Here is a 15329-nt window from a genome sequence, read left to right on the forward strand (position 1 = left end):
GCCATCCTGTGGATAAAGCCCACACTAAGTTCTGCTTGGACATGGGGATGTCCTTGATCACCTCATCTCTGCTGCAGACTCCATGTGTTAACCATGTGTTTGTGATGCTTTGACACATAGGGCCTTGCCAACCCTGGAGGGACTGCCCCTCCCAGGGACAGCCAATTCCTAGAGATGGTAAATGACCAGCCTGTGAGTACACCTTTCATATGCAAACCCACCAATCCAGAACCCATGCCCTAGATCACTTCCTCTGCCCAACTCCCACACTCTGGGCCACTAGTCCCCTGCCCTAATCACCCCAGGGCCAGGTACCATGCACCTAGGGACAGCCCCACGCCTCAGAGCCCACTAAAATTATTCACACTACCAATCCTAAGCCTGCAAACCCTGCCTCGCCAGTTCCTGCTCGTGGAAACCACAATAAAGGCTCTTGCCCACATCTGCCCCATGCTCCCTCTCCTTCCTGACTGACCCTGGTGCTCCCCCATGTGGCCTTGTATGGCGTGCTATGCCTCCTGTTTCTAGGGATCTGTGAGTATAAAAACTTCTTCCTTCATGACAGCCATTTCTATACCTGCATGTCTTACTAAATTGATTAAAACAAATCCCAAGTACCCTGGTACCTCAGGCAAAACTAATCCATGCCTGGGTCTAAAGCCTCAGTTTTCCCATCTAGAAAATGGAGCTAATAGCCCTTGCTTGCTTTTCTGTCCTACCTGGGCTTTGCTTTGGGGGGCTGTACTGCTCCAACTCTGTCTCTGAAGATGACTGGCTTGAGGAAATAAGATTTTGAGAATCACTGACACATTGGGTCACCCTTAGATTCCACTTCTGATGGGACGCCCAAGGACTACATGCTAGAGGAAGCCATGAAAATCCCTGTTGGGTCTGGTCACAGACATTATGAAGATGTCAAAAATGATACTTACATGTTTCTGTGCAATGACATGGAAATATGCACACATGATAATGTTAAGCGAAAAATGCAAGTTACAAAACTATGATCTCCAAAAAGAATTATACACACGCATGCAAATGCATGGGAAAAGGGAAGAACTATAACAAAATATTAATAGGGGTTTCTTGGAATAATGGGGTTATGAAGGATTTTTAAAATACTTTTTTTGCATTTTTATAAGTTTTCTGTAATGGAGTTATGATTCTTCTGTTATTGGAAATCACTAATAAATACCCTTTTAAGTCATGGACCTCGCTCCAAATATCTCAATTTTCCCCTTAATCTGCTAAAAATTGAGAGAAGCAGCTTCTCTAACCTTCTTAACCTCCATTAACCTCTCAAGGTGAGTTAGTCACTGTCTCTTCTTTCATTTCTGGAAAGACTATCCCTACCCAGCTTAAAAAGGAGGGGACCCTGGCATCACATGTGACCATCTCACAGGTATAAATAGTCCGAGCCGTCCTATCAGGAGCCCAGCTCCTCTCAGATGCCTCCTAGCTTCCGGCAGCCAGCTCGATGCTGGCACCAGGCTGCACCATCCTGCCCCATCTCTGTGCCCTCAAGCTCTGTGGTGGGGAGGGCTTGGCAGCCCTGGCTGCCTAATCAGCAGGTGATAGCCTCTACTAAGTGAGAGGCCAAAAGAGGTGGCTGTGGAGGTCCCAAATGTAAGTTCCCCTCCTCCTTCCCAGACCTGGGCTCCAGCTCTGCACACTGAGGAGTCCTCATTTCAGCATGCCCAGGAGGTAGCCTGCAGAGAGCCTGCTCTGTAATTTCTACCAACCTTTCTCCACGAGCCTGCCCCACACAGGCCTCCCCTGTTGGCCTGGCCCCTTCCCAGATATTCTCCAGGGCCATGTCATCTTCCTTAGGGGCCACAATACTCTGGCCCCAGCAATTAATGGCTGGTAAAAGATGAGGTCCATGCATTCAGCTTTCTATTGAACACTCCCGACCCCCAGGTACTGATGGCATTCAAGAGACTAGGAGCCCAGAGAGGTCCCTGCTTCATGCAAGAACACACCTGTTAGGCCTCCACCAGCCCTAGGGAGCAGAAAAGCTGCTCCAGCTCAGCAATCTGAACCTTAGACTTCTGTCAAGGCTGGTGCATAGTCTCAGAGAACCACAAAGTGGTATATTTATTCCACACTAGGTAGAAACACCAATAGTCCATTTGGCACGTCTGTGCAAATTACGGAAAAGCACCTTTTTCTCCAGATAAATTAAGTCACATGCCAGGCACATGGTTGGCTGACTGAGAGCAAGCTGGATTTCAACCCCACTTGGGTCCTAGAATGAGTATCTTTGTGCAGTGCCCACCCTGCACAACTGTATGTGGCAGCCTGGTACCAGACCCTTTAACTTTGCCTTGTTTAATCATCCCAAGAGCCCTATCATGCAAGTATTATTTCTCCATATTATACCTAAAACTCAGGCTGCAAAGGGTAATGTAACTTGCCCAAGGTCATCCAGCTGGTAAATGGTGGTTCTGGAAAAGGAACCTCAGGCTTGTGAGAGCCCAGAACCCATGGTCTTAATCCCTTCAGTGTAGTCCTCATCCCTCCTTCTGACAGCCATGGTTCTCTGGGGGTTTTCTCAGTAAGCAGCCTCTCCCCTTCCCCAAGGCGACAGCCCTTCAGTGAGCTTAGCGCTGTTTCTAGAGCCAGAACGGCTGCTGTCTAGAGACAGCACACTACCCATCAGAGCAAATGCACAGAAATCAGAGTCTGAAAACTGCAGCTTGACAATTCAAAGTACTAGAGTGTCTTCCCAAATAGGTACAGAGAGAGGCAAGAGGGGCTTGGCTGCTCACAACCACAGGTCACAACTGCCAGGAGGTGATAACACCATGGCCCTGGAGATGTGGCCCAGACCTTGGGCTGGACCATGGCCCTGCTCGGCAGCCTTGAACTTCACCTGCCTTCTCTGGGCCATGGTTTCCTCATCTGTCCCGAGAAATCACCAGAGCTGTTTTTAGACATCAGAACTGAAAGCTAAAAGCCTACTGTTTTGAGTGCAACCCTTGATACTTCTGTGGTTAATCTGCTCCAAGAGTGCACCTTGTGCCCAGCCTGGAGCGTCATTCCTGGCATGGGGTAGGGACTGGGGGGTCAGTTGCTGAGTTTTCTCCTCCTTCCCCCAACCAGCAGTTGTGCAGGGCCCCAGATCTAATGTCTAGCACATTCCCTGCAAGAGCACACATGCAGTGACCTTATTTTCCAGGCCAGACCAGGGAGCCCTGAAAAGCTCATCTTTGTAAAGTTCAGCTCAACAGCCTGGAACTCTGGCTTAGGGATGGAATCAAAGTGTTTACACTGGCGTTGGTCAGTGTCCCTACTGCTCCTGGTGGGCTTTGACCATCATTGCCCCAGTGCCCGGGCCAAGAGCTGCATCCTGGTTGTCTCTTCCTTCACCTTCTACCAAGTCTTGCCACTCTACTTCCTTAATTGTCTTCTTCTCCATCCCAGTGCCAGGGACATGATTCAGTCTTCCTGTTTCACCTGGATTAGTCTTTCTATCTGGAATACTCTTCTTCGCTGTGTCTTCCTAGTTCTACCTCCTCATCCATCAGAGGTCAGCCGGGTGTCGCTTCCTTTGTCTGCCTTCCCCGCCCTCTCTTCGCTGTGCCGCAGCCCTGGGCACGCCTCCCACACAGCCCTTATTACACCGAACTACACGCAACACCACATGACAGTCTGTACCCCTCAGTGGGTGGGGAGGGCTCTTCTCTTTTCTCATTTAGATTTACTGGTCCTCTACTATGTGCCAGGTACTGTTTTAGGTCAGAATACAGTGATTAACGAGGCTGACAAAATCCTCGCTGCCATGGCGCTTCAATGAGGGCAGACAATAAAATACACGTATTCAACATAGAACCAAATAGTGATGAGCTCTAAAAAAAAAAGAAAGAAAGCAGGATAGGGGATTGCAGGATGCCTGGAGGGGAGATGGGAGGTCAAGGAAGGGCCCTCTGGACAGGGACATGAACAAAGGGATGGAGCCCTCTGCAGATGTGCAGGAAGAACTTTCCAGTGAAGAAACAGCAAGTACATACAAATGCTCTGATGACAGACAGAGCTGGCGAGCTGCAAGGACAGCAGCAGACAAGTGGCTGGGGCAGAGAGGGTGGTGGGGGTAAGAGGGGTGGGCAGTGCCAGGCCAAGTAGGGCCTTGTGGGCCACCCATATGATGGGGACTCAGCAGCATAGCTAAGCAGGGAACAACACAATCTGATTTAAAAGTTCACTCTGCTGCTGTGGGGAGGATGGATTGCAAAGGGAGAGAGAGGAAACCACTGCAGACAGAGAAGATGGTGGACTGTGACAAGTGGTGGCAAAGGAGGTGGGGAAAAGGAGACAGATGCAAGAAAGAGTTTAGGGGTGCAACCAGCAGGCATACTGACGGCTGAGACTTAGCAAGTGGAAGAGAGAAATTGGCGGTGACTTCTAAGACTTTAGCTTGAACATCTAGTGCGGCCATTTAAGGGGGCAGGGAGATGAAGAGGTTTGAGTGTGAATGAGAAGTTTCTTTGGCTGTGTTGAGTTTGCTGGGACCCTCAGACATCCAAGAGGAGCTAAGATGTAGGCAGTCAGATATGCACATCTGAGGCCCAGTGCAGAGGTTCGGGCTACAGATACACATTCCAGAGTCAAAGGACGAAGAACTTGATGAGGTCTTAGGGAGAGAGAGCAGACAGAGTAAAGGAGAGGGCTGAGGATGGGCCTGAGGTCAGCTCCCACATTCACATGGCAGCAGAGGAGATGGGGCAGAGAGGCTGAAAAGGAAGGTGAGCGGGTGGGAGGAAAACCCAACATGGAGCCCAGGGACACAGAAGCTAAAAAGAGAGTGCATCCAGGATGGAAGAGTCGACTCCATCCAATGCCAGTGGGGATCCAGGAAGAGGAAGATGGAGAAGGGACCACTGATCTAGCAACTAGCAGGTCATCAGTAAGCTTGACAAGAACAGACTGAGGGAGTGGGAGACAGACGCCCCATGGCGTGGGTTGAAACAAGATTGGAAGTGGGAGATGATGGAGATGGTGCCCATGGATGTCTCAGTGAGAAGGAGAGCTGAGTGAGTCCCAGGGGAGGTGGAGAGAATGGGAAGTCTTCTGACATCTAAAGGGACAGCTGGAAGAAGAAGGGACAGACTTAAGTGCTCTGCAAGTTCCAAAAGGCAAGCCTAAGAGTGCTAGTTGAGTGTCAGGGAGGGGAGGTTTACACTCAGCACGAGAAGCAAGTTCTAACACGGAGGCCAACCACGTGGGGGACAGCCTCTTTGCAGGCTTTGTGAGCCCCACCACCCGCTATCCCAGCGTGCTCTTGGCAGCTATCGATCAGGGAGGATTTGGGGCTACGTGTGGCTACATGGAGTGGAAAGCTGGAAGAGCTTTTGGGTGCCTTATCCTGAAGAGTGTCCCCTAATCCAACTATCAGGTGGATGCTTGGCCCACCCAGCCCCACCCCAGCCCCCTTTTCTTTTCAATCTCCATTTCTTTCCATTCTCTCTCCTTCCTGTGGCCTCCTGCCTTTGCCAAGTGACTGGTATAAAATGACAGTCCGGGAGACAGGAAGCACTGCAGTGGTGAGGCCGGAGAGGAGGCAGATGGCTGAGGCAGCTGAAGGAGGAAGCACGGTGTAGGGGAGCTGACCTGGAGAGAGGACGGGGTGAGGCCCTGACAGGTGCTGGTGGCTATCTGATGCAGCCTCCTCTCTTTACAGAGAAGGAGACAAGGCCCAGAAAGGGAATTCTACCTGCTAGGTCAATGCTGGGAGTCAGGGGCAAAACTGGGGCTGGGCTCTGCCCAGGAGGCCCACTCAGGGGACACCTGCAATGACTGAGCAAGGTGGGAGAGATGTCCTCGCTCCACTTCCAGGCAGGGGCCTACAGGAGGTGAACCTTGGGGCCCTCAGCTGTCTATGGAGCACGTGACCTCCTTTGTGTCAACCTGAGGATTGGGTTAATGACCCCAGTTTTACAGATGAGGAAACTGAGAAACAGAAAAGTTCATGTAAGCAGTTATTAGCCCAGAATACTCAATTGAGACTCAATTAAGAACCACAAAGCTCAGGGGCCAGGGAGCTCATGGGGGCTACCACCTGAGGAGTCTCCCGGCACCGTCAACCCCACCTCCACCAGCAGCCTCATCTGCCTGCAGCCTGGCGGCGGTCAGGCCACGAGAGGCCCACACCAGGTGAGCGGGAGCAGAGGGGAAGCTGCCATTTTTGTTTTTCTTTTTCATCTTTCCAGCAGCCGGCCAGCCAGAACAGTGCCAAACCTCACTCTCCAAACTCTTCCCAGCTAGATGGAGCCCAAGAGCACAGTCCTTCTTTTTTTATTTTTATTTTTTCTTTTTCTGCAGAAGTGAAAATTGACCAGAAAGGCTTGAGCTAAACCAGCTGCACCTACAGGAGTGCGGCCCCACTGCTGCCCCCCTGCAACATCATCACCACACCTGAAACCCCACTATGAAATGTGGGATTACATCACCCCCAAGGGCTCCTCCTGGAAATGCAGAATCCCCAGGGGCAGGTGGAAGGAAGCTTTTTCCAGGGATAACAATCAGGAAAGCATTAAGCACAGTGGGGGAGGGGAGGGCAGCAGACAGAGAAGATATAAAGTGGGAAGGAGATGGGGAGGGGGAGATGAGAGATCCTAGAGATCATCTGAGGCCAACCTGCAGCTTTGACAACAACATGGGAGGGTATATGCACAGAAAAGACCAACTTAATACGGCCTTCTTATTACGGTGGGAACACAAGGTATGACAGGACTTGCAGAGGAGAGGGGAGGAGATCTCGCTCAACCTTGGATGAGCTGTCCGTAGCCCAGAAAGAAGAATCCCTCTAACACCTCCCACCAGTGCTGGGACCCCCGAGTCACAGCATACGGGGTGTGCTCCAGCTCCACCACCCACCACCCAGAAGTGACCTAGCCTTTCGGTGACTCAATCTCCTCATCTGTAAAATGGGGGCAATGATAGTACCCACCTCAAAGGTTTGAGGGTGAGGATTAAATGCAATAATACATGTAAGGTGCCCAGCACACTGCCCGCCCCCAGTGACACCTGGCTGTTGGCATCACTGTCAAGATCCAAGCCAAGTCTTGCCCCTTCGTGGAAGCGCCTCTGACTTCTATACTAAGCTCTTGGAGCGCTCATTATCTGTATCACACAATTTATTACCTAATTACACTCTGTCTTGAAACAATTAGGGAACAATTCACCACAGCATAATAAAATGCTAAATTGAATTCAGTCAAGCTCCTTCCAGCTCTAAAACACAACACTTCCAAACCCCGTATCATACAGGACTTGCTAGACACACATGCACAGAGATCTCAACTCAGGCCCAAGACAGTCACTTGGCTTGCTCTTCTGTGGAGAGGACTCTCTTACGTCATCAATTTGGGGCTTCTCTTTTCTCCTGTGGCTGGGGCTACCCTCCACTTGAGAAGTCTAAGCACTCCAACCTGGACACCCAGCAGTGCAGAGAAACCGCTGTCCCAGCCACAGGCAGCTTCGGTGGCAGAAGCCTGGGCCAGCTCTGCTCTGGATCTCAGACAGAAGTGTTCCTTGGGTTGCCTTGCCTCACATGCTCTAGCTATCCCATCCCAATAGCAGGACCAGGAGGGCTGAAGTTGGTGCAGAGTCTGGAAGAAGGGGCCAATGAGGTGGCCAGCCAGGCCACCTGTGGGCTGTACCTGGAGCTAAAGTGTCTAGAAGGCCCTGAAGATGCACACACAGGTGGTCCATCCAGTTCTCCAAGGCCCAAGGCTCCCAGGGATTTGGGGATGCCTAAGCAAACGCAGAAGAGTTCTTTGTGTGTGTGCAATGATAGAAATTGCCCTGAGAGCAGACATAACTTACAGGAAGTAGAGTTAAAGGGGAGTCGGGTGGACTGGGGATATCAGGGAAGGCTTCAAAGTGGGGTAGGAGGTGGATACTGGTGGGAGGACAAGCACTTGTATGTCCAGTTGCAGAAGCTGAGTGAAGCCCTTTGTGCTGTGGCTATGAGCCAGGCTGAGAGTTGGCTCTGGCTGCTGGGACAGTGCCTGGGGGACTCCTGCCTCAGCTGCCCTCAGCCTCTGTGGCTGGGGGGACCTTCACCTGGGCTGTCCTGAGGCAGTGGGTGCAGTACTTCCCACCCGGCAGGACCGAGACCACCCAGGTTGCCGGGGCCTCCCACTGCCCACAGAGCAATGGCTGGGCAGGTGGCTGGGCAGGCAGCTGGGTCACACCACAGCAGTCAAGGTACTGAGCTGGCCAGGGAGGACAAGGGCTCTGCCTTCCCTCTTCCTCCCCACCCAACCTTCCCAGGACTTCCATGCTCCATGGGCGGTGTTTGGAGGGTTTCTCAGTCAGTTATGCAGGAGTACATAATCTGCCTTCACTGCCTCCTCTGTACTTTTTATACACCACCCCCCCAGCTTTGTCTCCCTTTTCCCACCCAGCAGCCCAGAACTCTCAGGCTACCCTACTAGGTGCTCTTCTCAAGAGAGAATTCTCTGATTATTCCAACCTGCGAACAAGTTTATGATTCTGAAGTGTTTCCCCTTTCTGGGGATAGTTTTCAAAGGCAGCACCAGGAGACAACGAGGTTGAACCCAAAGGAATGTGTCTCTAAGGGGAGACTGAGGGACACTGAAATTGAAGTTTGCTTTCTCACCAACAGCCTTTACTATTGCCCTGCTTAATTCATTCTTTTACTCAATGAACATTTATTGAGCACCTGCTACGTGGCAGGTGTCACACTGTGTGCTGCGAATTCAAAGATGAAGAAGCACAATCCCTGTCTAGCTGAAAAGATGGAATCACAACACACAATTTGAACATGATGAGAACTGTCTTCAAAGACCTTCCTATTTGTTCAAAGCACTCACTTAAATGGAAATAGTTGCTGATTAAAAATTATTCCTATCTGCTCATTAAAGCAGTTCTCCTAATGAGGCTTACTGGACAACACTATGTAGACTTAGATTTAAAATGAATAAAGCTATATGTCAATGTACATTTCATAAGTCATACATTTTCTGATTCAGCCTGAACCTCTACCCCCCAGCCTATGTCCAGTGAGAAGATCTGACCACAGCCTTTATGAACACTCTCTGGTGTGGATTTTCTTTGTGGTCCTGTTTGGAGTTTTCTAGACTGATCATTTGGACTGGCTCCTTCTCCTTCTGGCTCCTGCTTGAGTATATACAATGTATGAGGCATTTGCTTTTTTGCCCCTCTTTAACCTCTGGTTATATTTTGTACCTCCTGACTTCCCTTACAACTCTGTTAATAATAAATGATAACAGGTCATACACACGTCAACACACAATAATAGACAGCAAAATGTGGCACGTACTGACTTGTTCAATAGGTGAATACCACGAAATGCATCCCATATCCCAGACATGGACAGTGGTTAATTGGGACGGCATCCTCTTTAGGTCCTCCTCCAAGCCCTGCAAATCTGCCACCAGGAGCTGTCCCACCCATATTAAAGAGGGCAGAAGCTGCTCACACACCAACGTAAAAAATCTCCAACATACAGTTCTAATTACGTTAACAATTATTTTCCACATGTGGGAACGATACATACTGCAGTCTCCCATGCATGTGGATACTTTGGGGGTCAGCTAGAAATTGAGATTAGAAATTGAAATTGTCCTAGAAAAATTTGGGATGTGTGGACATAACATTTATTCTGTGACTAAGGGAATTCTTGGCCAAATGGCAGCTTTCCAGAAGGAAATCAGCTCAGCTGGTGATGACATTGTGTAAAGGGCACCTGAATTCCAAAACCAAATTGACAGAGGCCAGTGGAGTCTCTGGCCCTGAGGGATCCCAGGTGACAGAAAAAAGGAGGCTGGCCTGAGTCATGAGAGAGGGCGGGAGGAAGAGAAAGTAAGGAGAAAGGGAGTGAGAAAGAAAGGATGTGGTGGAGATGGGGAGAAAAGACAAAAGATGCTGGCAGTAGGTAGGAAAAGGAAGGAACAGAGCCCATGCCATGGTTTCAGCCCAGAAATGTCTGCCCAGAAACAGCTGTAAGTCGTCTGCCCAGAAATAGCCTCCCAGAGGGCCTGTCTGTCATGCTCACTTGACCAGCATTTTCTAGGCAAATCCTTTTTATGAACTCTTCAAGGAGTCCTTCCCAGAGAGGCAACACTGGCTGACTTAAATAGACCACCCCCATCTGGGAGGGCAGGTCACACAGCAGACAGGCCAACGTTGGGCGCTCAACATCTGAAGGACAACCATGGACCACTCACTCACCCTCACCCTCCCATGTCTCAGGGGCCAAGCAACTAGCCAGGGCTCCCACCGCACATGTATGGAAAGAACTGTGGTCCCAAAAGGCCCGCAGAAGGCCCTCCAACCCAGACCATGGCATGTGGCCATCCCCACACCCTCAGGGCTGTCCATGGACATTTGCCTAACTGGTTTCTGACATTGAAACCACACGTTTACTGTTTCAAAGCGTTGAAAAAAAATTGTATAGGGGTCCTTGAAAAACACATTACTTCTCCTCTGCAGGGGCCAGTGAGTCCCTACTTTGTCATGGTTGGGTCCTACCCCTCACCCTTCACATCCACTCACCCCTCAAGTAAAAGACAAGCGTGCAGCGAGCTTTGAGCCACCAGAACAAGCCACTTCTTCCCTGAGGGCAGCTCTTGGGGGTGGGCAATGGAACAGGGGCTGCAGGGCCACCACAGGACAGGCTTCCCCCCTCCCAGGCCATTCGCCAGGGTCTGTACCTGGAGCTGGAGTCACTGCCGCTCTGCACTGCTTGGTCGTCCGTGACATTAAACAGCCCCGTCCAATTGGCCAGCTGGTCGCCACTCTGCCAACCAAACTGGAGGCCTCTGGCAAGAAAATGGGGCAGTCGATACTCATGCTCATTTGGGTTAAGCCTGTTGGCCAGAGAGCCACATTCTGTCACTGTGCCCAGAGACACATGGCCTTCATCATGGCCTTAATGGAGATGATGGTGATGACTCCAATCATGAGGATGACTGTAACAAACCATAGCACTTTACAGCCATCCCTTATTTCATCTTCATCGGCAGGGCTGAGTTACACAATTCACACAGAGGGAAACTGAGGCTAAGCAAGATTAAGGTCATGGAGTTCTTCTACCTCCTACATGGTGCTGTCCCTCTATTCCCACCTCTAGAAACTCAAACCAGAGGAGCTCTAACCACCAGCACTTCGTTCTCCTTGGTGGCCAGACACACTTCAAAGATCGTAATGAAATCTACAGTTTTCTGATGCACAAGGATACCACACTTGATTAAAGATTATGGACTCACACATGTTCTCCTCCATTTCCTCCCCCAAACTGACAAAAATGACAGCAAAGGAATAAATAAGGATGTGGGTGTGGAGAGGAGGACATAGGAGGAGCTATTAACAACATTTTGGAAGATGAAAACAGATTGTTCATCAACTTAGGCCAGAGAGTAGGACCCTGGCTACCTACAAGAAGCAGATCTGTCCACAGCGTACAACTAAAGGTGGGAGTGCAAAACAGAGCTAAAAGCAGAAGAATTGTTCTAAGTCTGTATAAGGAGCAGTTGGATGACCTTCCACCCCTCCCCCCACCACATACACACTCATACATATTCCCTTCCCAAGCCCAAGCTGTCTGGTCACTGCACCTGCACACACAACAGATACCAGGAGCTTTGCTCTGGAGAAGCTGACACAGGGGAGTTCTGCCCTGTTTTCCTCATGTACAGAGACCCTGCGCTGAGAACAGTGGGGTGTACCTGAAAGTCTGCTTACTGAGTGCACCCAGCTTCAGAATGCTGAGACTAGCCACCTGCCCTGCAAGTTTGGCTAGGGATGGGTTTCTCAGGAGGGAAACTGGCTGGCTCAAAAGAAACAGCTATGGAGGAAAGGGCTGGTGCCCACCTGACCACCTACGACAGGCTTTCTCAACCTGGTACTATGGACATCTGGGGCTGGCTAATTCTTTGTTGTGGGGCTGTCCTACACATTTTAGGATTTTAAACAACGTCCTTGGTCTCTACCACTAGATGCCAGTAGCACCTCACCCCTGACCCTCCTGTTGTGATGACCAAAAATGTCTCTAGACATTGCCAAATATCTCCTGAAGACAAAATTGCCCTGGTTAAGAACCACCGTCTACAATACAGAGTTTCCAAGGAACCGTCTAGTGACTCACTGGCCCTCAAACATGACAGGCTATTAGAAACCATCAGCATGTGAAGAAAGCTTTAACCAAAAAGTCAGAGAACAAAACCAACAGTGAAAAAAAAAAAAGGAACTCAAGGGAAAAGAGACAAATGAAAAAAGCAGACTTTCTTTTTCTAATAAAACCCATAATAATAAATAGCCTCTAAGCTGAGGAAAGGGACAGCCAATGGCTGCTGGGTCTGGAAACTGGTCCACCACCCATACTCACTAATGAGCTGAGTGCCCTTAGCCGAGTCTCTGCACCTCTCAAAACCTCTGTTCCCATCTTTCAAGTGAGGGAGCCGTCTCAGGTGTCTCCAAAGTCCTTGACTGAGAGTATCAAGGAGCTGAGCCAACTCCTAGCTGCATACCTCTCCTAGTGCTCCTTGGAAGTCTAGCTCACGTCCCAGTGCATGCTAGCCCAGTTTCCCAGCCAGACTCTGGCCTAAGAAGGGCCCTTGAAACCCTGCTTACAGAGAGCGGCACACATGAGGTGCTCAGTCAGTGCTCTGCTGAGGGACTGCTGACTCCCTTCTCATGCTCTCCAATCTTCACGGCAGAAGGAGCTCTGCCGGGGACAGGAATAGCCACAACTTACAGGACAGAGCCTGAAGCCAAAGGAATGTCCATCCAGTTCTCAGTCCATTCAGAAAACAGCAGCACTCTGATTTTGTTCTGATTCAGTAGTTATTGACTTATTCATGTATTTATTTGTTGAAGTGGTTAAATTTCATTTCAAAGAGATCAGCAAGGTCTTTTTTAGAGAGAATTTGGGTTTGGTTTCTTTGGAAGGGAGCACTTACTATGAACCAGGCCTTTTACATACATAATCTTGATTCCTACAACAGCCTCAAACAGAAAGTCTCATTATCTCCATGTATACATGATAAAATGTGCAGCTCAGAGAGATTTGTAACTTGCCCAAGGTCACAAGGCTCAGTGGCCAAGCTAAGATTAAAACCCAGGGCTAGGGGCTGGCCCGTGGCTCACTTGGGAGAGTGTGGTGCTGATAACACCAAGGCCATGGGTTTGGAACCCTATATAGGGATGGCTGGTTAGCTCACTTAGGAGAGTGTGGTGCTGACAACACCAAGTCAAGGGTTAAGAACCCCTTACCGGTCATCTTTTAAAAAAACAAACAACAACAACAAAAAAAACCCAGGGCTGTCTGGTCCTAAAGATTTTACTCCTAAAAGCCTTTACCAGGCTGTATAAAGGCCAAGAAAATAATAATATCTACCCCTGGGATTTTGCAAATTAGCTGGTTCACAAGCATATTCAAAACAATTTCTAGCCCAGGAGTTTGCTATGAAACTCACAGGAGTCTTAAAAATAGTCTGGCCAGCAAGACTTTTTTCTGGAAGGCACAAAGGATCAGCTTGTCACACTGTCACTCCCCTCCCCTGGTGAGACCCTGCTGTCCCCTCGCAAAACAGCTCCTCCCATGGTTGTAGAAATAAGCGACTACTAAGCAGGCATTTACTACAATCTTAGTGCAGGAAATATGATGACATAGAAAGGTGCTCATTACAAATTAAGTGAAAAAAACAGTCTACAAAAGAGGATATGCAGTAGTCCATTTCTGTTGGGTTTTATACCATAAAGCTGGTTATCTTTGTAGCCGGGATTACAATTTATTCTTTCTTTTGGTTTAGCAATGTTTTCTGATTTATCTCAAAAAAAAAAACCCCGATCGTACAATTTTCAAAATCAATATATAATTTAAATTCCATTCCTGAGCTAAGTGCAGGAATTGCCTGTTATTAGGCAATTAAACCCCAACGAGGAAGGTGTATGGTGGTATGAAGGAGGATAATAAACAAAAAAGGAGTTTTATTCACTCATTCATTCATTCGACAAACATGTATTGAGCATCTACTATGTGCTAGCAGCTTTGCTAATCACTGGGAAATAACAAAGAAAAGCAAATCCTTGTCTTCAAAATACTTGCCATGAAGTCAAGGTGATTGAATAACACACGTGATTTACACAATGGGATACTGCTCTGCCATAAAAAAGAACAAAAGTCTGCCATTCTCAGCAATACAGATGAACTTAGAGAAACTTATGTCAAGTGAAATAAGCCAGGCACAGGAAGGGAAACAGTGCATGTCCTCACTCATAAGTGGGAACTAAAACAAATTAATTAATTAATTTTAAAAAAGAAAGATACAACAATCACAATAACACATTGAACTTTCAAAAGAAGAGAACAGAACTGAGGTTACCAGAGGTGGGAAAGGGGGAGGGAGAGTAGGGCAAGGGAGGAATTGGAAAAGGGCCATGAAGAACGATCGCACTTTATGTTGTTGAGTATACTAATTATCCTGATTTGAACATCACATATTGCACACAGGTATTGATATTCAACTCTGTACCCCACAGATATGTATAGTCAACTATGCTCCAATAAAAAAAAATTTTTTTTAATTCACATGAAAATAACTAACACATAAAAATATTAACACACATGAAAACATTAGCAAACATGATAGGGCAACATTAAGTGCTAAAAAGGGATACTATATGTGTTTTTTATGTCTGATTTATTTTAAAAGAAGGAGTTTCAAAATAAATATGGCAGAATGCTAACATTTAACATTGTTAATTCTCAGTCATGACTATATGAATGTTTGTTACATTGTTCTCTATAATCTTTTATATTCCATCTTTCCATAAAAAAAAATATGTGTTAAAACAATTTTTAAAAAGCGAGTGTTTAACTGTGCAAAACTCATAACCACTAACAAGGCCTTGGAGTAGCCAAGGGCAGCTTCCTGGACCCAGTCAGCCCTGCAGGGTCTTTGCACCTTGCAGAGTAAGCTAACATTGGACGCTGTCTTAAACCTAAGGAAACATGAGATATAAAGAATTACGTAAACTGACGTATTCAAGACTGGAGTCAGATATTTTGAGGCCTCAAGCACTGAAAAGATTATGGTGCCGCCTCACACCCATACTTACTCAAAAGTTCCACGCCTGTTAAAATTAGAACAGCCTCTGTCTGGATTTTCTGATTACGAAATCTGGGATAAGTTCATTGAGGCACAGGTTTTCTCTGTTGTGCTTGTTGTTGGTGACAACCGACTCAGCCAGGTCCCCTGTTGTGTAACCCACAGTCGTGTAATTCCAGCCCCTGCTCTCAGGGCAATGAATCCTGCAGCCATCAGAGGATGCTGAAA

The 15329-nt window shown here is 48.3% G+C and overlaps 1 protein-coding gene across 10 annotated transcripts in view; it reads right to left on the bottom strand.

Moving 5' to 3' along the window:
- The window catches only part of ST8SIA5 (ST8 alpha-N-acetyl-neuraminide alpha-2,8-sialyltransferase 5), an 88253-nt gene that overhangs the window by 47371 nt on the left and 25553 nt on the right, over positions 1–15329 (bottom strand). For 8 of the 10 annotated variants that reach the window (XM_063077525.1, XM_063077524.1, XM_063077530.1 and 5 more), the window contains one exon: positions 10704–10811. The exons of the other annotated variants lie outside the window; for them this stretch is intronic. In XM_063077525.1, coding sequence (XP_062933595.1) covers positions 10704–10811 — 108 coding nt within the window. The remainder of the gene's footprint in view (positions 1–10703; positions 10812–15329) is intronic. 10 annotated transcript variants of the gene reach the window in all.

Source organism: Cynocephalus volans, chromosome 13, assembly GCF_027409185.1.
Source record: "Cynocephalus volans isolate mCynVol1 chromosome 13, mCynVol1.pri, whole genome shotgun sequence".
Lineage (NCBI taxonomy): Eukaryota > Metazoa > Chordata > Mammalia > Dermoptera > Cynocephalidae > Cynocephalus > Cynocephalus volans.